Source organism: Chrysoperla carnea, chromosome 5, assembly GCF_905475395.1.
Source record: "Chrysoperla carnea chromosome 5, inChrCarn1.1, whole genome shotgun sequence".
Lineage (NCBI taxonomy): Eukaryota > Metazoa > Arthropoda > Insecta > Neuroptera > Chrysopidae > Chrysoperla > Chrysoperla carnea.
Genome location: NC_058341.1, coordinates 18,032,591 through 18,054,154, shown reverse-complemented (window position 1 = coordinate 18,054,154; position 21,564 = coordinate 18,032,591). Strand labels below are relative to the sequence as shown.

General features: G+C 29.4%; 2 protein-coding genes across 2 annotated transcripts; both read left to right on the top strand.

Moving 5' to 3' along the window:
* Positions 1–969: 969 nt before the first annotated feature.
* Positions 970–2,646, top strand: LOC123300000 (39S ribosomal protein S18a, mitochondrial). The gene is made up of 3 exons (XM_044882451.1): positions 970–1,130; positions 1,184–1,444; positions 2,479–2,646. The coding sequence occupies exons 1-3, from the start codon at positions 1,028–1,030 to the stop codon at positions 2,610–2,612; spliced, it is 498 nt and encodes a 165-aa protein (XP_044738386.1). The 5' UTR covers positions 970–1,027; the 3' UTR covers positions 2,613–2,646.
* A 6,247-nt stretch (positions 2,647–8,893) lies between these two features.
* On the top strand, positions 8,894–15,318 carry LOC123300592 (putative ammonium transporter 2). The gene is made up of 10 exons (XM_044883185.1): positions 8,894–9,086; positions 12,024–12,110; positions 12,315–12,513; positions 12,802–12,947; positions 13,007–13,170; positions 13,691–13,954; positions 14,202–14,259; positions 14,332–14,409; positions 14,470–14,648; positions 14,864–15,318. The coding sequence occupies exons 1-10, from the start codon at positions 8,894–8,896 to the stop codon at positions 15,206–15,208; spliced, it is 1,713 nt and encodes a 570-aa protein (XP_044739120.1). The 3' UTR covers positions 15,209–15,318.
* The last annotated feature ends 6,246 nt before the right edge of the window (positions 15,319–21,564 follow it).

Sequence of the window (21,564 nt, the reverse complement as noted above, 5' to 3'; positions counted from 1 at the left end):
AAATAAAAATAATTTTCCTTTATGAAAAATATAAATTTTTTAAAGTTATTTAACTGTTATTATTATATATACTTTGTTATTTGCACCGTATTTAAATTTTATTAGTTCAACACTCTTAAACAGAAAATACGAAAGTATTTTGTAATCGTAATGAATTAAAAATGTTTATTTATTTAATATACATACTTTCAAAAAATTTTCATATGTAAGCCATAAATTAAGATAATTTTTATCAATTTACAGCTTTGATATCTTTACTATTTTACACACTATTCATAGAACAACGATAAACAATAAAATACCGTTAGAAAATCCTTTAGTACTAGCCATCTATTGCTCATTTTTAAAACTATTATATGTGATATCAGCGCCATAGGAACTAACAGAGATTGCTTACCAAATATAAGAAAATTTAAACAAAACACTCCCACATAATCAGTAAAGAAAAGCTTTATCCAAAATTACTTTAACTTTTAAAATGGCATGTAGTCCAAATTTTTATAAACAATTCTTTGGGAGTTTATATCTGGTAAAATATTGACAGTACTTGGGCTGTACTAGATATCGTTGGATAGATTTTTTTAACAATGTTAAATTCAGTTATCATGTGAGCTTTCCCTTTCCCAACAAAAGGCATGAATTACTGATTTCTTTAAACGTTACTCCTTGATTCTTTTTGAAACACAAGTTTTTTGTATGGCTGCAGTTTTGAACTTACTAAATTGAATGAATTTTCCACTTTTGAATACTAATAACTTACACTATAAAGATTTCTGTCATACAACAGAAAGACACTGCGCCACTTTTGAAAACTTATTTCTGATGATTTTTTCGCGAGAAAAGTTATTAATTGAATATCTTCATTTTAAAATAATCTAATTTTTCAGAAATAGGAATATACTCCATTATTCAATACACTCCGGTACCCATTACCCAACTACGTACTTTTTACAGTGTTTTGTACACATCCCGTTAAAAAGAAATGATAATATAACCTAGAAATTAAACAAATTTGATTATTATTAAAATGACTTCTTTATTAAAGAATTCAATAAAATTATTTACCCAATCAATGCAATTGGGAATTTATCGTCAAATTTCTATATTCCCCGCATTACGGCTTAAAGAAAGTAAGAAATTTTCTTGTAACATAGTACTTGATCTAATATTTTACAAATTTTAGTAAAGGAAACAAAAGTTGGAAATGAGTTAGTCATAGAAGGAGTTCAAATCCCATCACCAAGAGAACAATATTTAGTTAAAATACCTGAGAAAGATGCATGTCCTGTATGCTCATTGAATTTAAATGTAAAACATACTGATGTGCTTATCCTAAGTCAATTTGTTCGATCTGATGGATGTATGCTACCGAGACGAATTACCGGATTATGTAAAACACAACAGAAACGTATTGGAACTATGGTTACGATGGCTCAAAAAGCAGGTATAGATATATCGAGTTGAACGATAGAGGATGAGTATTGATAAGGGTCAATTTTCGCTTTTTTAAATAGTATTATTATTATTATTACCTTAGAGAAAAGGTCTTATAAAATCTGGACAAATGCATAGAATTCGATCAGATTCTTGACTCCATTTGTCCATGTTTTATAAAACCTTTTCTGTAGGATGTTACTTTTATGTAAATTTAACACAAAACCTCGAAAATTATCAAAAATTAACCAAATTATTTAATAATTTGGAAAGAAATTTTTGAAATACTGTCTAATTCGTCATTTTTAAAGCAAGTATACACAAAAATTATCAAATTATCTTCCATTTTGGGTTTTCGTTCCATTTTATTTTGTATATTCAGTAAAACAGTATTTGCACTGGACAACCACTTATATTTTTTTGGCTTAACACGTATTTGAAGTTTACAAACGAAATTTCTTGGGGTGTTCCATATATACGAAGTAAAAGTTTTCAAAATTTACTATAAATTTGCTCTACCGTATTTGAATGTTAGACCAACGAGTAGAAAACCATAAAAAACGTGTCATAAACAAAATCGAAAGAAGATATAAATATAAAGCTTCAATTACAAGTCGAATATTCGAAAAAAATCAAAATTTAGATTTCTCTGTTTATCTTAAAATGGCCTCAATGTGTGGGTACATTCTTAAATAATAAAATGGTGATATTAAACTTTAAATGATATAAATTTCTATAAATTAGACATCTATTTTCTACAAAATTCATTCTTTTACAAATAAAATTGAGATTAAGTCATTCTGTTCTTTCTGACGGATATCATTTCGTCATAAATGTCATTCCAATCACAGAGAAGGGAGTAGGATTAGGTGTAGGCTATGTATAGATTAATTTGAAGGTAGATAGAAGATAGATTCATCACTTCAATCTATTAGTTCGCGGAACTGCACCCTTTTTGTTAAATGATTAATACATATTTGAAACTTCGTGAGTGGCTTCCCTTTGGGGTGCCTATTATCTGACAAATGTTTCTTGTTTATTTAGGTTTAATGCCAAATTTAGCACCCGCCAATAGTAAGAAAGATCCAAAACAACGTTACAGATGGAAAAAATGCAATACCTATTTCGATGAAAATACTATTGGACAGAAGAAGAAAGTTGAAAAGAAAAGATGGTGAAAATGTTATTAAACAGATATTGTTTGTATATTAATTCGAGTTAAGGTAGTACCAGCATGAAATCACTTTTCGACAGATTTGGCCGAATTTTTTTTCTCGGGTTTATAATAGCTTTATTTATGAATTCCTAAAATTTCATAATTTTTGACCGTTTAGATCGCGAGATATTTAAAGACAAAGTTCGCGATTTTGAGGTTCATGTCCCATTTAAAGCATGTAAAATGTCCGGTCTCTCCAACTATTTTTTATGATATTATTATATTTTGAAGAAAAAGTAGAAAAAAAATGTTTATACAATACAATTCTAAAGAAAAAATTTAGAAATTAATTTTCACTTTCGAGATATTAATTTTGACGTAAATTGATCGAAATTGGGACGTTGGCATAATTATTTCCCATTTTAAACGGTCAAAATTTCTGAAACTTTGGGAATTAATAGTAAGCATTATTAAATTCTTAAATTTAATTTTTCGTTAAATTCTGTCGAAAAAAAAATTGTACCATTGCTTTAACATAGAAACTGCAAATACCATGCTGGAACATCTTTAAATTCAAATTTTGTGTTTATTTCTTAGCTTCATTTAGCTTAATTCTAAACATAATGTAAATAAAATGTTATGAATAAACTTTTATATTTATTAAGTTTTTTTTCATTGTTTTATTTCATATTTTTATGTTTTTAGCTAAAATAGTCCTAATTTCTATAATTTCCCGCTGGTATATTAATAATACAAACTACATATTCTTTATACAGTGGAACATCGATAATTCGAACCTCGTTAAGCCGTAATTCTCCCCTTCTGATGAATCTTTAATCGATTTATTGTATTGAATTATTTAGACTTTGTATCTCGAATTATTTAGACTTCGTAAAATATTATTTCCCTACGAGGTATTGAAGGTATGTACAAATTTATACTCTATAACTCGAATTTCAAAAAGCTGACTCCGTAAGTCGTAGTTAGTAAAATATATTCGCACTTTTCTAAATCGAAATTTTAGAAATTAAAGCCTCTGTATCTCGAACTTGTTAAGTCGAAAACTCAATAACACGAAATTTTTTGCATTTCCTTTGAGGTTCGAGATTCCAGTGTATATGCAGCCTTAATTTTGATTGCAATTTCCGTCAATTTAACTTCCAAAAAAGGCCAAAACCACCCCAACTCGTGCTTACTTGACTGAATGAATTGATATTCCTTAATAGGTGTTGAGTTAGCATTAGTTGGATTGGTTTTTGATAACCAGTTTACAATCGGACGGAAATTTCAATATTACGTTGACATATTTATAATTTTTCTGTGCGTATGTTGGTCACTCAGCTGAACGGATTTTGATAAAATTACGTGTGGGTGTGCTTCAGTGAGTCCCTGGTTGGATTAGATTTAAAATTGGACTCGATAGGTCGTAAGTTATTCAATAAGTGATGCATTCGACGTCTTAATGAAAATTTATTTTGATTTAAAGCCTGCCCCCTAATTATCCCGGGTGTTTTATTCATCCCGAGCCATTAAAAATATCAGTTGTTGCTAGACGTTCATAGTAGTAGATACTTGTAAGTGATACGTGTAGAGTTTTCAATGTTCCAGTCACATACATTCTTTGATACTGACCCCTATAGTTAATTGTAATGACTTAATCTTTAAGAGAGCGCCATCAGGTTCAATCAGGCGATTCTAGTAACATTAGGGTGTGAACCATGGTACATTATATAAATCATGTATCATAGTCCATACGTTTTTATCGACAGAGCTATAAACAGAGACCTTTAGGCCTTTAATATGGACATAAATGGTAATTTTGATTCTAGGTACTACATCCTTCCCTGTTTATATGTAATGCAATAATTCGTCATTCGACTTATTGTTCAGGTTTTTTTTCTAGCAAAGTCATTAAATTAAAAGATCAAAGAATTTTACAATTGCATTTAAATAATAATATTATTATTTGCCTATAATATAATTTGATCCAATCAAGGTTGATTACGGACATAGAAATCAGTAAAATAAAATAATTTTATAATATTAAATATTTAATAATGTTTTTTCATGCACTTTCATAATTTATTCATATGTTTATCTCATCATTAAAATACTTTTAGAAAGAAAAAAAAAATGTAATCGACTGAAAAAATTGTAAAAAACATAAAATAGTATGTTTTGCAACGAATGCGGAGTTGCCAAAAATCGATCAGAGATATCGTTTTTTCTCAAAAACTACTGATCTTATCGCCAAATGAATCCGATTTTTGAATTTTTTGGGTCAAAATTACCTTGTAAACTAAGTTTTATCAAATTCTGCGGCAAAAATTTTTTTCTCGATTTTCTCAAGTTTTTCAAGGGGTACCCCTTCAAAAAATTGCAAAAAAATTGAGAAAAATTTTTTGTTCCCGATTTGAGTATAACTCATATTATAAAGCAATTTTAATCCAAAAAATTCAAAAATCGGGTTCATTTATCATTTGGACGAGTAATTTTCGAGATAACATCAAAAATCGATCAGAGATATCGTTTTTCTCAAAAACTACCGGTCCAATCGCCAAATGAACCCGATTTTTGAATTTTTTGGGTCAAAATTACCTTGTAAACTAAGTTTTATTAAATTCTGCGGCAAAATTTTTTTTCTCGATTTTCTCAATTTTTTCAAGGGGTACCCCTTCAAAAAATTGCAAAAAAATTGAGAAAAATTTTTTGTTCCCGATTTGAGTATAACTCATATTATAAAGCAATTTTAATCCAAAAAATTCAAAAATCGGGTTCATTTATCATTTGGACGAGTAATTTTCGAGATAACATCAAAAATCGATCAGAGATATCGTTTTTCTCAAAAACTACCGGTCCAATCGCCAAATGAACACGATTTTTGAATTTTTTGGGTCATAATTACCTTGTAAACTAAGTTTTATCAAATTCTGCGGCAAAAATTTTTTTCTCGATTTTCTCAATTTTTTCAAGGTTATACTCCTTTAAAAAATTACAAAAAATTTGAGAAAAATTTATCGTTTTCGATTTCAATATAACTCGGGTTATAAGGAAATTCTAACCCAAAAAAATCAAAAATCGGGTTCAGTTAACATATATACAAGCAATTTTCGAGATAACATCCACAATCGATCAGAGATATCGTTTTTCTCCGAAAGTACTAGCTCAATCGCTAAATCTACCCGTTTTTGAATTTTTTGGGTCAATATTACCTTAGAAACTGAGTATTATCAAATTCCGAAACAAAACAAAATATTTTTTTAATTATTCGGTTTTTTTCAATGGACCTATTAAAAAATTACTAAAAATCGAGAAAAATCATGGTTCATTACCAAAAAAATAGAAAAGCTTTGTTTTTCTGCACGAAACAATCGTATAACAATAATTGTTGAAAGTTTTACTATTTTTTTATCGATTTTATTAAGTTCCAAAAAATTGAACACATATTTCAAACATTTCAACTTTTCAGTTTCTAGGTTTTCTATAGTTTTCATATATTTCGAAAACCTTCCTTATTTTTTGAGGTAGTTGAATGAAATATATATTACTGATTATGATTTATACTACAATAAAACGTTACACAATAAATAATTCGAAGTATAACGATTTATATTAAAAAGTAATTGAAACAAAATAGATATATTCAGTACATTTTCTATATATTTCATTTGATATCGTTTGATTTATTTTTGTTCTAACAATTTTAATAAAATAAAGTGGACAGTATATTCGAATTTATTATTAATTACGTGATTTACTTATTTCGTGACAAATGTCATTCATTTAGAAAATGTTATAATGTTAATGTTATTCTGATGTTTCATATTAAAATAAATAGTCTGACCGTGAAAATGTGATGAAACTACTTTTTAAATACATATCAAATGTACGTATTTAACACGGAAAATGAAGGATAATTTATGGCACACTGCTTTTTAAAACCTCCAGATTTTGTTTTTCAAATTTAAAATTACGATTTACGAAATTAGAATTATTAACATTGTTAATTTTACTTGGATTGAAAATTTTTAATATTGATAATATAAGGAACTTGAAGTTAAAATTATCGATATTATTAATTTTAATTCCAAGTTCGATGCAGAAAATATCAGTAATGATAATTTTTATTTCAAGTTTGACTTATTGATAATTTTAATTACGACTTGTAGTCTAGTTATTTAAGTTAAAATTGGTGAAATATAGAAATAAAGGTCGTAAAAATACGTGTGATAGCTCGGTGAATTTGGAATGATGTCTGGAAAAATGTGCCAAACATATTTAATTTTTATGCAGAAATATATTAAAGCAGATTTTATAAAAATATTTAAGTCGTATTTTTTAGCTTAAGCTTAATTAAAGTTTAATTCTTAAAAAAGTAGAAATACAGTTTTATTTAATTAGGAAAATCGTGCAGTAGGAATATTTTTTAATAGTAAAATAAAAAAGTGGTCTTCTTTTTTTGCCAACAAAGTTCAATAATGGTTTCTAATAAAAATATTTTAACTTGCAAGTACTTTTGAAGTAAATATTTTAAGAATTATGGGAGATAAAAATTTGTTGAAAGTGAATTAAAAAAGTTGAAATAAAATATTTTTAAAAATCAGAATCAAAGTTTTTGTACTAAATAGGTATGTTTCTTCCATGTATTTTAATCAAATAACTTAATGACATTGGCAATAATTTGGCCCCGTTTACGAAATTCCTGGACAGAAATTAATGGACTAAGGCCTCAGAACATTGCAAATATAGGTTTATTTATAATTCTATTTTAGGCATCATAAAAAGAATTCAATTTTACTACTGGTACTTTTTTTCTATTCTACTCTAAAATATTTTCTCCAAAATCCATAAATCGTGTTCTAGGGGTCAAGTAACGATACAGTGCAAGAGTCTATATTTTCGGAGAAAATATGAATAAAAACTAATATAATTTCGCAAGAAATAAGGTTGTTGAGTTTTATTTTGCGCTCATTATTTAGTAAATACCGTAATTGGTTCTCAGTTGAGATAAATTTGCTAAAGAATCATTTTCGACAATTTTTATTTTGAATGATATGATCCAACGCTAAAAAATTCTGGTAGGCCTTATTCGACCTGAGCCGCCTCTGGGTAGGCTCATTATAATGCTAAAAACATACAAATGAATAATTTATACTTTACTAAACTTTACTATGTTAAAGTTTTAAGCATACTAAAACATTTTTTAATGTAAAAGTTTTTATAAAATATCAGAGGATATAGTCATTATCTTTTATTTGAATAGTTAACGAAGTTTCTGTGACAAATAATTTCAATGTAAAGGTTGCGCAGCCAACTCTAATGGCTCTGTTTACCAAAGCATAACCAATTTCGAACGTTCAAATGGGGAAGGCGTTTGAAATCTAAAAGCTCCAAATGTTTGGTTTTGTTTTTCTATTAAACAATGTCAACATATCCAATTTTAGCTAAACAGCGTTTAGAATGAAGTAACAAAAAACATTCATAATTACAATCGAAGATCTAGATCTCAAACGTATCAAGTTGGTCCTAGTGATCAGCAAAATTAGCCTCGATTTTTAAGACCTAGACCAAGACCAATATAATGCCACTGCGACAAGGCAATAAACAAGACCCTAGCTATATGAATTCAGATCAAGACCAGGACTCAACTTTGCAAGAACAAGAGTTATTTGCGCAAGATCAAGACATATTTTATTTGCACAAGACCAGGACTAAAAATGCAAGACCAATATCAAGATTCAATCCTCAAGATTATAACCGAGACCTGGGCCGAAACTGAAGTTAAAGGAAAAACTAATATTCAGACGTTGTTTGATAAGCTAGTTTTTCTGTTTTTTCCTTGGCTCAGGAGGCCTCCCGATCTCGGGGGCCGCGGGGCATTGCCTTGGTTGCCCTATTGCAATTTCTATCCTGACTGAAACTAAGATAACTATGGTCTTGGCTTTGATCTTGGTCTAGTCTCATCACTACTTGGTACTAAAGCAAGTTTAGTACTGTATCTATGGTAGACCGTCACCCAGAACTTTTTGAGCACCCTGTTTAGGAATGACAAAGCCAAACTGTGATGGGTTAGCATGACGCCTTGTACTACGGAACAGGTCTATAATATTTTCTAACGTTTAGTCTATTTCATATATATTTTATATTATATTTATGATTCTTATTTATATTTTTATAGAATTCATTTTTATTGGTGAATAAAAATCGCAACAGTTTTTAAGTTTAAGTGTTTAAGTAATAAAAACTTATTGAATTCAACAACATTTCATAATATAAAAATTAATTAAAAGAATAAAAAAAAAAATGATTATTAGAAATTTATTAACAACAGATGATAATAACAGTTTTAATAATAGTACTACAATCGATGACTTTATTAATTTTTCTAATACTCTTCAAAATGACAATGATAGTTTACCATGGATTTATGAGTTAGAACAAGAGGATGCAAACTGGATAATGACGTCATCATTTATGATATTTTCTATGCAAACTGGTTAGTAAGCAAATTGATTTAATATTAAAAAGGTTTTTGCTGTCAAAAAAACTTATATATAATTTCTTAAGGTAGTAATTTTCTTTATAAATTCCACGATTTGCCCTTCATTTTAAAGTTTATCGTGCTAGCTAATGTCAAAAAAGAACGGTCTAAAAATATGCCGCTTCGGAAAACTTTAAATTTAATTTTGCTCTATCAAATCTAAATTTTATCCAATTTTGATAAACCAAGTATGTAATCCTATTAAATTTGGGTCGTACTTTTCAAATTTATGATCAAAATTAACCTAGCTCCATTGGGTTTCAAGAGTGTGGAGGCCTGGTCCCGGAATTAGCCACATAAGGGATAGCTAGCGAAAAACTGACATCACAGCTGAAAAGAATGACCCAAAATTAGTGGGTTTCAAAAAAAATTCCAATAAGATCGGAAAAAATTTGCCTGTGTTATCAAAAAATAGAATTTTTTAACTTCATGACGTCATCAGAATCCAAAAAAATTAATTTTGCTCTATCAAATCTAAATTTTATACAATTTTGATAAACCAAGTATGTAATCCTATTAAATTTGGGTCGTACTTTTCAAATTTATGATCAAAATTAACCTAGCTCCATTGGGTTTCAAGAATGTAGAGGCCTGGTCCCGGATTTAAGCACATAAGGGATAGTTAGCGAAAAACTGACATCACAGCTGAAAAGAATGACCCAAAATTAGTGGGTTTCAAAAAAAATTCCAATAAGATCGGAAAAAATTTGCCTGTGTTATCAAAAAATCGAATTTTTTAACTTCATGACGTCATCAGAATCCAAAAAAATTAATTTTGCTCTATCAAATCTAAATTTTATCCAATTTTGATAAACCAAGTATGTAATCCTATTAAATTTGGGTCGTACTTTTCAAATTTATGATCAAAATTAACCTAGCTCCATTGGGTTTCAAGAATGTAGAGGCCTGGTCCCGGATTTAAGCACATAAGGGATAGTTAGCGAAAAACTGACATCACAGCTGAAAAGAATGACCCAAAATTAGTGGGTTTCAAAAAAAATTCCAATAAGATCGGAAAAAATTTGCCTGTGTTATCAAAAAATCGAATTTTTTAACTTCATGACGTCATCAGAATCCAAAAAAATTAATTTTGCTCTATCAAATCTAAATTTTATCCAATTTTGATAAACCAAGTATGTAATCCTATTAAATTTGGGTCGTACTTTTCAAATTTATGATCAAAATTAACCTAGCTCCATTGGGTTTCAAGAATGTAGAGGCCTGGTCCCGGATTTAAGCACATAAGGGATAGTTAGCGAAAAACTGACATCACAGCTGAAAAGAATGACCCAAAATTAGTGGGTTTCAAAAAAAATTCCAATAAGATCGGAAAAAATTTGCCTGTGTTATCAAAAAATCGAATTTTTTAACTTCATGACGTCATCAGAATCCAAAAAAATTAATTTTGCTCTATCAAATCTAAATTTTATCCAATTTTGATAAACCAAGTATGTAATCCTATTAAATTTGGGTCGTACTTTTCAAATTTATGATCAAAATTAACCTAGCTCCATTGGGTTTCAAGAATGTAGAGGCCTGGTCCCGGATTTAAGCACATAAGGGATAGCTAGCGAAAAACTGACATCACAGCTGAAAAGAATGACCCAAAATTAGTGGGTTTCAAAAAAAATTCCAATAAGATCGGAAAAAATTAGCCTGTGTTATCAAAAAATCGAATTTTTTAACTTCATGACGTCATTAGAATCAAAAAAATTTAATTTTGCTCTATCAAACCTAAATTTTATCCAATTTTGATAAACCAAGTATGTAATTCTATTAAATTTGGGTCGTACTTTTCAAATTTATGATCAAAATTAACCTAGCTCCATTGGGTTTCAAGAATGTAGAGGCCTGGTCCCGGATTTAAGCACATAAGGGATAGCTAGCAAAAAACTGACATCACAGCTGAAAAGAATGACCCAAAATTAGTGGGTTTCAAAAAAAATTCCAATAAGATCGGAAAAAATTTGCCTGTGTTATCAAAAAATCGAATTTTTTAACTTCATGACGTCATCAGAATCCAAAAAATTTAATTTTGCTCTATCAAATCTAGATTTTATCCAATTTTGATAAACCAAGTATGTAATCCTATTAAATTTGGGTCGTACTTTTCAAATTTATGATCAAAATTAACCTAGCTACATTGGGTTTCAAGAATGTGGAGGCTTGGTCCCGGATTTAAGCACATAAGGGATAGCTAGCGAAAAACTGACATCACAGCTGAAAAGAATGACCCAAAATTAGTGGGTTTCAAAAAAAATTCCAATACGATCGGATAAAATTTGCCTGTGTTATCAAAAAGTCGAATTTTTTAACCTTATGACGTCATCGGAATCCAAAAAATTTAATTTTGCTCTATCACCAGATTATAATATTGTAAATTAATGATCGCCTTTTACATGATTCCTTAATAACTTTTTGTTTTACATATAAAACATACTTTTTGCTTTGCGCCTCAATTTTTGTTGCGCCGGTGGCGAGTGCCTCCTTTTCCACGCCCTAGTTACGAATCTGTATTTCCTCCGAAAGCTAACGATTTTTGAAAAAAATGTTTAAAATTGACTATATTAAAGAAACTCGGAGAACTAGATCTGATGTTAGAACACAATGTTTGATATTTCTAATCAAATTCTGCAACTTTTGTTTAAGTTATTTTTTGATTGATTAACTACAAATCGAGCTATTAGCCATAATAGATTAAAATGGTTCTCCCTGTTTAATTTGACTACTTCTGGATAACTTAGGGTATCTTTATACACTAAACACAGTTGTTAAAGTAAAGGAGATTAGTCTGAAGATTCAATGTCAGACACTTGCTTCCATAAGTACCATTCATTGAAATAAGATCGTTGAACAGAAAAGGTTTAAAGCAAATTTTTCGTTTTTTTTTAGGTTTTGGATTATTAGAATCAGGAGCTGTTTCTATTAAGAATGAAGTTAATATTATGATGAAAAATGTTGCAGATATTGTTCTTGGAGGTAAAAATATCATTTTTCATTCATAATTTCCACTAATATAAAATTAAGAACGTATTCGAGTTAAGTAAGCTTTCATATATTAAATCATAAAATGAATTCATGCTTTTTTTTTATATATATACAATAATCAATCTTTGGTGTTTCAAAACAAATTTCATGAATCAAAACTGCAGGCGCATTAAACTCATTTGTCTCTTGATTTAGGTTTAACATATTGGATGTTTGGTTATGGATTTTCGTTTGGGCGTAGTTCATGGTCAAATCCATTCATATGTTTTGGTGATTTTTTTATTGATCCAGTTGTGGACGATCAATTAATGGGAAATATTTTTGCTGCTTTTTTATTTCAATTATCATTTGCAACTACTGCAACGACGATTGTTAGTGGCGCAATGGCTGAGAGGTATTATAAAAATAATTTTTTGAATTTCTCTAAAGACCTTTGCAGCTTTTTTATATTAAAAAAATATTTCTTTTTGTAAGGAAAAAATGTCTCTTCTGATCGCTATCACTAACTTTTTACCACATTCCCTCGGCTAATAATGAAGTTTCAGAGGTCAAATGCTGGTTTTCATGTCGTTATCCCTATTTTATTCACTTGATCGATGATTTTGAGTCTTGTTCTCAGCTTCTTTTGACACTAACGCCATTACATGTTTCTACGCATCAAGACTTTTTTTTTAAATTTTAGATGTAATTTTAAAGCATACTGCTTGTTCAGTCTATTGAATACGGTAGTATATTGTGTACCAGCAAGATGGGTTTGGGGCGAAGGTGGATTTTTAAGAGATTTAGGTGCTGTTGATATAGCTGGATCTGGTCCTGTTCACTTAGTAGGTAAAATTACAATTCTAAATCGTTGTATCAAAACACAGTAAAAAATTTCTCTATTTTAGGTGGCTCTTCAGCAGTAGCTTCAGCTTGGATGCTTGGACCAAGATTAGGGCGTTACATGAACGGAATAGATCCATTACCATTGGGATCTCCAGTAAATGCAGTCATGGGTTTATTTGTACTTTGGTGGGGCTGGTTAGCATTTAATTCTGGCAGTACTTATGGAGTTAGTAAAAACCAACGTAGCCTAGTTTGTGGAATAAAGATCCATAAAAGCTCATTAATGCAGACTTGAGTAGTTAGATTGTCAAACTAACTAACTTTCTGATTAAAAAATTGTGGAATATGTAGGAAAAAAGTAGGCCATTCTTTTGGGATACAACAATTTGATAGTGAGGAAAAGCACCTTCTTAGTACATAAGACGCTGATCGTAAGGACATGAAGCAAAACATATAAAAGTCTCAACGGTGATGTAATAATTAAGTTTTTTGGGCGTGGACTTACGAGCTATGAAAAATATACTAGAAGAAAAACATAGGCCGAATTTTTAAAAGAAGTAGTTCTTGCGTCTCCAATTTCTGTCTCTCAAAAGGGTGATCCACTTTTTTCGCGGTTTCTCCAATTCTCAATCTGGATTGTATTGATAAATTTTTTCTAATTTTCAATCACTTTTTAGTTCTACAGACTGAACTAACGGTGCTAATACTTAGAAGGTATTTGCTAATAAATAATTTTTTTCCTGTAGGTAAGTGGTAAAAAATGGCATTATGCCGCCGGTGCCGCAGTAATGACCATGTTGAGCTCTTTTGGTGGTGGTTGCTTTGGATTGTTTTATTCGTTACTTATTTCACGTGGTGAAACTGTCGATTTAATGATTATTATAAATGCTATTTTGGGTGCGCTGGTCAGTATTACAGCTGGATGTTTTCTATATAATGCATGGGAGTCGATTTTAATTGGTGTCATCGGTGCTGCTTTGGCCTGTTTGACAATGCCACTCATTGATAAGGTAAAATTCCCTTAATAGACCGTAAGATGGTGACAGATTAAAAATTTCCCAATCGTTAAGGTTGATCGGACACTTATTATTTGTACATTGCCTTAATGTCCGATGTCTCATTTTTGTCAAATACTTTTGAGCTCTCTTCGAGGCAGAAGTTAGAAAATCAGTGACCCTAATCTATCACTGTCTTACGGGTCTAAGTTCTCGCAAACATATGATTGAACTTAACGGTATCTTACAAAATTGCTTTAAGATTGGAATAGATGATCCAGTTGGAGCTACATCTGTACATGGAATTTGTGGAATGTGGGGTAAGAAAATCACAATTTAATTTTTAATAATAATAACAATAATAATAATTTTTGTGCTTAATTTTTTTTTAGGAGTGTTAGCCGTAGGATTGTTTGCTGGTAATCCTATACCATTGGACACAACCAATGGAAGAGAGGGAGTTTTTCGTGGTAAAATAAGAAACTGTTTTTGACCTAGGTCAAGTTTGTAATTATTTGTTATTTTTTTAGGTGGAGGATTTTATTTATTAGGGATTCAAGCATTGACTATCGTATGCCTTGCTTCCTGGAGTGTAGGGGTGTCAATTCTATTACTTTGGTTTGTGAATAAAATTATTCCTATTCGTATGAATCCATACGAGGAACTGGTGGGTGCAGATTTATCCGAACATAAAATACGTCATGGTCAGGTGAGGAGAATATTTTTTCGAATATGTTTAGGGATTTAACTTTCAGAGATGAACAGACTTGAGGGATTTTCATAAGAAATAGGGGAACGTGGAAGAATGAGATCCTACTAAGGAGAATTGTTAATAAATTCTGTCATAATTTTTAATTTAAATTTGTAATAACTTCATGAATGTAGACGAAAAATAAGAATACAATTTTTCGATTTCTGTTTTAGGTCGGTGTTTCAAGAGCTCTTTCAACATTAGGTCCTGTCTTCGAAAATAATGATTTAAGAAATATCACTCAAATTGGTTACAATCCTGGTCATGATTCTTATTTAAAAGATCTACATTTTGTGAATCCAGCAAAATTTGATCCCAAAAAGAAATTAAATAAAAATCAAAAACCTGGTTTACAAATATTCCACACTCATGATGGCCAAGTTATTAATAAACCACCTTGTAATAAGACAAATTTTGATCAAGGAACTGGACATGTAAATATGCAACGACAACAGCTACCACAAGTACACCAACAAAATGGGGAAAATAAACCTCCAAAATTTGCATGGCTAGATTAGTATATTTTAGTAAAATTGGATTGAGTCTCATTGTTATACTATTAGTAGGTACTTACTAGTTGTTTTAAGATTTGTATTGGCCACGGGCAATCATTAGTGATTTATGACAGACTAAATAAGCTGCAGACCCAGTAAAATTAAAATTTTAATTCGAAATATTAGAACGGAGGAGAAAATTGGTGGTCATGTATTTGATTGCCCTGAACCTTAAGATATTTTTCAAAATTAGTTACTGGATGACATCTAGAGGCTTCATTTACTAGCGAGTGCCCATGTCAAAAATTAGAAAGTTTTTAGAAAATCGTTATACAAGGTAGGCATTTTTATTTTTGTACACCCTGTAATATGAATTAGAGTTACTTATTTTTTATTTTATTTATTCTCATGTTAATATTTATTTATAATATTTCATTATAAATTATATTTTATATTATAAAAAATGTTTATAATTAAATTATTAAATAAAAAAATAAATTGTTCTCCATAAATTGCTTTAAAAAATTATCTGATTGGGTGTATTCTAGAGCTTAGGTACACTTGTATAACTTAACAAATAAAAAATCATTTACACATTAAATCCAAAAGAAATTAAAAAATATAAACTAAAATAAACTAGTCAAAATCAGGCGTAGGAGGTCGAGGTGGTTGTTTTACACGTTTGGGATGATTTGACAAAAATTTATCGTCATCTGCATTGGAAAGTGTAGGAAAACTTGGTTTGTATTCAAACTCTTGTTCAAATTGACATTTGAGCGATGATTCATCAACGATGGAGTTTTCACAAATATTCATCTCATTTTTTGAGACTTGTTGTCTATAGTGAATCACTGCCCATATGAGTCCACTAATTGTTAAGATTAAGAAAGGAATACTCATCAATTCGTAGATGTTGAAACCTAAAATTTTTTTCCTTAATCCAATAGGTGAAACATGTCACAAATAGTTGTTAAAAAAGTATAATGTTAGGTGAAAATGCTATATAATGATCCCTCAGATCTCTTATGATCTATGGCGAGACCACTTTCAAAGAAAAATATCTTTTTTTGTGTTAGTTTTCGCCGGTTGCTTGTTTTAATCTTATCTTCTGTTGACTTTTAATAATATTATAACACATTTTGATAGGCGTATAACAAATTTTATAGTCAGTTTTAATGACGATATGTCGTTACGGGTAAAATGATCCTCTTTATATACGTTAAAATGATCCCTATTTTGTTGATTTAAATGATTTTATCAATGATTTTCCTTTTCATACTAATCGTTGAAGTAATTTAAAAGGACAATTAATATTTTATGTGAACTATTTGGTAAAAATAACGCAATGGGATCATTTTACCCACACGTTCTAACAAGGTTCTAATAGTTTGAACAAATCAAAAGAAATTGGGACGCCAATATTCCAACACTTGAATAAAGAAACCAAAAATATTTCGACGTTATACATATCTTGAATAGTTTAGCCATAACATTTTTTCTTAGGGGAATTTTATTATTTATTTAGCAATAGCAATTAATAGCAATAGAGAAAACAATTAACTTGGAGCTCAAAGATTTTAGGGACTCGCATTTTCCAACCAATTTTCCAAAAGCTCCACGTGACAACAACTTTGAAATGTTATTTTAAATCCTTTTAAGTACCTATTACAAAATTTTCAGCGAATATACCTAAAAGCTTTGAGCTCAAATTTCTTGTACGTACTAACTGATATTAAGAATCATATCGAATAGCCTTAAAAATAGTTTTTTCAACATTTTTTTCTAAATATTCTCTATTTGATGAATTGTATAAAAGATATTTTATATCAATTAGCATATTATCAATATCACAAAAACAATATGGACTTCCAATACTGTTACAATCCTCGATATAATCTGATATAATTTGAATTATTTTTATAGAACTTGGGGTTGTTGTGTCTTTATTCATACGGCGTGGGCGTTTAGTAGTATCAACTTTCATTTCATTATAATCTTGAAAAATTGTTTTTATATTATCATAGAAAGTAGAAAGAAAAATGTAATTTTCGAAAGTGGTCATTAATAATTATTTACGTAAACATTATTAATATAAATAGAACTTGAATTAATGCTTCAATACATTTAATGGACACGCGCCAACTTTGTAATAGGTAGATAAAATGTTAGAAATTGAAATAGCATACCATCATTAGTTTTCTCGACAATAAGTTGCTTTCCAATCGAATTAATTTTTTCGGCACCTAAACCAAAATTACGAACATTTTCATTCAATAATTCTTTATTTCCAATTAGTTCATTTTTATTTAAGTTCTGTTTAAGTTTATCCTCAAAAATATTACCAGAATTATTTGTGAAGCCTAAATTTGCAAATGTGGCCAATTCTGTAGTTATATCATTTTTTGGTGTTAAAGGAAAATCAATCTTGGTATCATAATTATTTATTAAATCGATTTTCTTTGATATTTTCTGTTGTAATTTTAACATATTATCAATTAATTGTGATATTTTAGCCAAATCCGTTTTGCCATTGTTCGATTTTGGTTTCACGGATTCTAAATTCAATTTTTTATTAATTTTTACGTTGTCTGTAACGGGATTTAACGAATCAGTCTGTAAATCGGTTATTGCAATTTGTGGCAATAAATCCTCATTTTGATTTATATCCGATAATTTCAGATATGTTTGTTTGTTTGGGGGGTTCAATAATGAGATTAATACAGGTACTACAATAAATTTAGAATGATTCAATCTAAAAAATTAACGTTTAAATTTCTTAAAATATTATTTGCATCATCAATTTTTTGATTGTATAAATCTATTTGCCGCTTAAAACGTTTTGGTACTTTTACAAGTCCAACAAATTCTTTGCCATCAATATTTTCAGCACTTGTTACAGGTTTTATTTTTTTTATTATTTCAGATAATTGCTTTATTATTTTGTCTTCATTTTCCAGATATGATTTTATCCTTGGGATTAATTTATCAATGTTTTGACCATAGTCTGGAAAAGGTTTTTCGCTATGATGAGTGGTGTGTTTATCATACTCTAAATCTTCATAATAGTTTGTATAATCTGCATCATTTTCAGGTTGTGGAGCTTTCTTTTCATCACTGTCATCATAAATTAATATTTTATTAATTCCTTTTCCAGAATTAATAGCATTTAAATTATAAGGAATCCTTTTGTCGGTTTGCCAACGTTTAGAACGTTTTTTTGGAAATATTTGTTTTAAATTGTTCAGTGACAACAGTTCTGCTTCTAGTTTTTCATCCATTTCGATTGAGAATTGTTTGCTAGGTTGAAATTTTTTAAATTTTAGTAATTGATCTATTGAAAAATAAACAGGTAATTAAAAACTTGGGCACGTGTACGATGGTATTGTGAAATTTATAATATTTTCATTAGAATTTGGGAATCATGACTTTCATTTTATGTTGACGAATTCTGATTGATTCGGTCGTCAAATCGTGGCATCATATATATTATCATATGCTTCTCGGATCACATACCTGAAAACCTTTTTTTTAAATTTTTATTCGTATCATCAAACAACTTTAAAATAAAATGATTCTTATAATAGGAACGTTTATTTTTACTTCGAGGATTTGTTTTTTTCGATCCACGATTTTTACGCTTGAAACGGTTTTGAGATTTTTCAAACATAGATGGTGAATATCCTGAAGTACGCTTTCTTCGCGAATAAACTGGATAATGCACTTTTTTTCGTCCATTGCCCGTTCGCCGTTCTGTATGTATCATATAATAATTAGATCCTTGATTTGGATTATAATTTTTTAAAGGCTCAGTATTCGGTTTTTGAGTTTCTGTTTTTTGTGACTTTTTTAAAAGAATTGTTTCAGCAGGCTTCAAAGACAACATAACAAGCATTAAAGAAATAATTCTGTAAAAAAGAACGCAATTTGTAATTCATCCTATAGAGAATAAAAAGACTTAAGTTTTGTTCACTGCGAAAAACTTTTTACTTCGAATTTTTTGTATGAATTCACGTTTGGAAGATATACCTGATAAGGAGTAAGAGTTTGTCGACTCAAAATCAGATCCCAATTTTTGAAAGTAATTTTTTTGGAGCTGTATGATTTCTTTTAAATAGGTAAATTTACACTCGGAAAATATATCTTGGACAATTTGGACAATCAGTTGCAAAAATTCTATGGGCTAGGATGTCTTAATGTCTCAAGCGAACGATACTTTCTAAGCTAAAACTTTCTGCGTTAAGTTTGGTCCGGTAGTACTTTTTTTTCAATTTCCAACCATCACTTTCTAGCACATCCTTCTTTTGCCTGGTAACGAAATTATCGTATACGAAAGGCGTATAATAACCATCTATCTGGCGAATATCGACAGCCATTTCATGACACAAATAAGTCGTTTTAACTTTTTTACCATATTTTTTTCATTTTCACAAAAACTATCTACCAATACAGGACATTTACCTGAGCTTAGGGTACTGTGTGATGCGGTAAAGTATAAACGAGTACCGAATTAACGCTCAATGCACTGCGATGCGATTTCTAGACTTGGCAGTTGTAATAACGTTTTTATGTTATTTAAGATATTTAAATAACGTTAAATTTATTTAATAATACTTTAAAATTTATGTTATGTAAATTTTACCTCAGAAAAAAGGTAGTTTGCATTTGCAATATCTTGTGAAAATACATATATAAATAAACATGCCTCGATATATACAAAAATCGATAACAATAACAAGTAAATATAAATTATATAAAATAGAAATTCTATAAAAACTTTTCTTATATAGAAAATAATTATGTAAATATTTTACAAAATTTTCCAATGTCATTCAAGTAAAATCTGTATTTGTCAAATATGTCAAAACATATTAAACGAAAAAATTTTTTAATATGAAAATATTTTAAAATTTTATAACTTAATTATTAATTTAAACTCCTTTTTATTAAATTTCTAAGAATTTTATAAATATTCTTTTACAGTTTTACAGTACTTCGATAAAAGTAATCAGAATTTTAATACCATATTACACATTAATAGGGAGTAAAAAGTAAAGAATAGCCCAGGGTGATAAACATGAGATCTGAGACATTCTTTACTAGACACTTTACGCCTGGAGGGAAGAAAAAAATGTTTCTAGCTGTAATGATATGATTGAATTATGGTAGTGCAGCAGCCTTATAAATCGGTTTTTTTGTCATTTTTGTCCGTTTTTGGAGTGCTAAGTACCAATTTCAAAGTTTACTGGCTTGTAGGAGATCGAACTTTACTGTATTTTTAATAATTTTAACAGTTTTTATCAAGTTTAACCGCTATTTGAATCTGTCTGTGTGTCTATCTGTGGCACCGTAGCGCCTAAACGGATGAACGATTAGGATTTTTTGTTTCGTTTGAAAAATAATTTAATGGGGAGTGTTTTTAGCTATATTTTAAGTGCGAGTGTTGGGTTCCTTTCCCTGGATCAACTAAAACCTAAGCGATAATCCTCAAAATCGGTTAAGCTTGGAGAAATCTCTAAGGAAAAAGGTAATTTAATGGAGATTGTTCTTGATACTTTTCAAGTGCGAGTTTAGGGTTCCTTAGCCGAAAAATTTCTCGGGGTTTTTTTAAATTTTGTAAATTTCACTTGTTTTAAATTCAGATAATGAGATTTATTTTATAATAAACATTCCAAAGTTTTTATTTTACACGATATCTACTATACCGGGTATCAAAATTCTATCAAAGTTAGAATAATTATCATTGCGAACCCCATTTAAAGTTTTACCGAACCAGGTTGACTAGTTGATATATATTTATCTACCTACCTAGCTATGTGTGATAGTGCAGACAGAGTGTAGTTAGTATGTCAATGATGCATGTCAATGATGCATGTCAATGATATGTTGTTTGATTGATTGTTTAGTTTAAGAGACTTATAAACAACATACATAATAACATTAAACAAATATTTACATTTAAAGCTGTGTATTACGTTTCATTATTTTATCGCATACAATTCAATTAACAACTGTCAATACCTACCACTAAACTCTTACCGTAATTAGAAAATACCTATACCGAGTGACTAGTATTCGACGCTCCACGCCTTTTTATACACAGTATACATTAAATATACAGAATGTTCGATTTACATCTAGGCATATAAATATCACGAGTATGACAAAATACATACGTTAAGCAATGAATCTAAGTGAGATGTATTGTATACATGTGTTGAAGCATCGATATGCGTTGAGATAGTTATAAGATGCTTGGAGAGTAGCAGTTTCTTAGTTGAATAGATGAACTACAACAGATAAGCCACGATACAAGTCACTTTTGCAATTTTATATAACACTTTACCTCTTACTTAGATGCATTGCTTAACGTATGTACTCTG

Excerpts from the sequence above, each read along its gene's own strand:
- LOC123300000 (XM_044882451.1), top strand. The coding sequence starts at position 1,028 with ATGACTTCTTTATTAAAGAATTCAATAAAATTATTTACCCAATCAATG. Across the intron at positions 1,131-1,183 it reads CGCATTACGGCTTAAAGAAA|TAAAGGAAACAAAAGTTGGA; the intron begins GTAAGAAATTTT and ends TACAAATTTTAG. Across the intron at positions 1,445-2,478 it reads TACGATGGCTCAAAAAGCAG|GTTTAATGCCAAATTTAGCA; the intron begins GTATAGATATAT and ends TTGTTTATTTAG.
- LOC123300592 (XM_044883185.1), top strand. The coding sequence starts at position 8,894 with ATGATTATTAGAAATTTATTAACAACAGATGATAATAACAGTTTTAAT. Across the intron at positions 12,514-12,801 it reads AGTGGCGCAATGGCTGAGAG|ATGTAATTTTAAAGCATACT; the intron begins GTATTATAAAAA and ends TTTAAATTTTAG. Across the intron at positions 13,171-13,690 it reads ATTCTGGCAGTACTTATGGA|GTAAGTGGTAAAAAATGGCA; the intron begins GTTAGTAAAAAC and ends TTTTTCCTGTAG.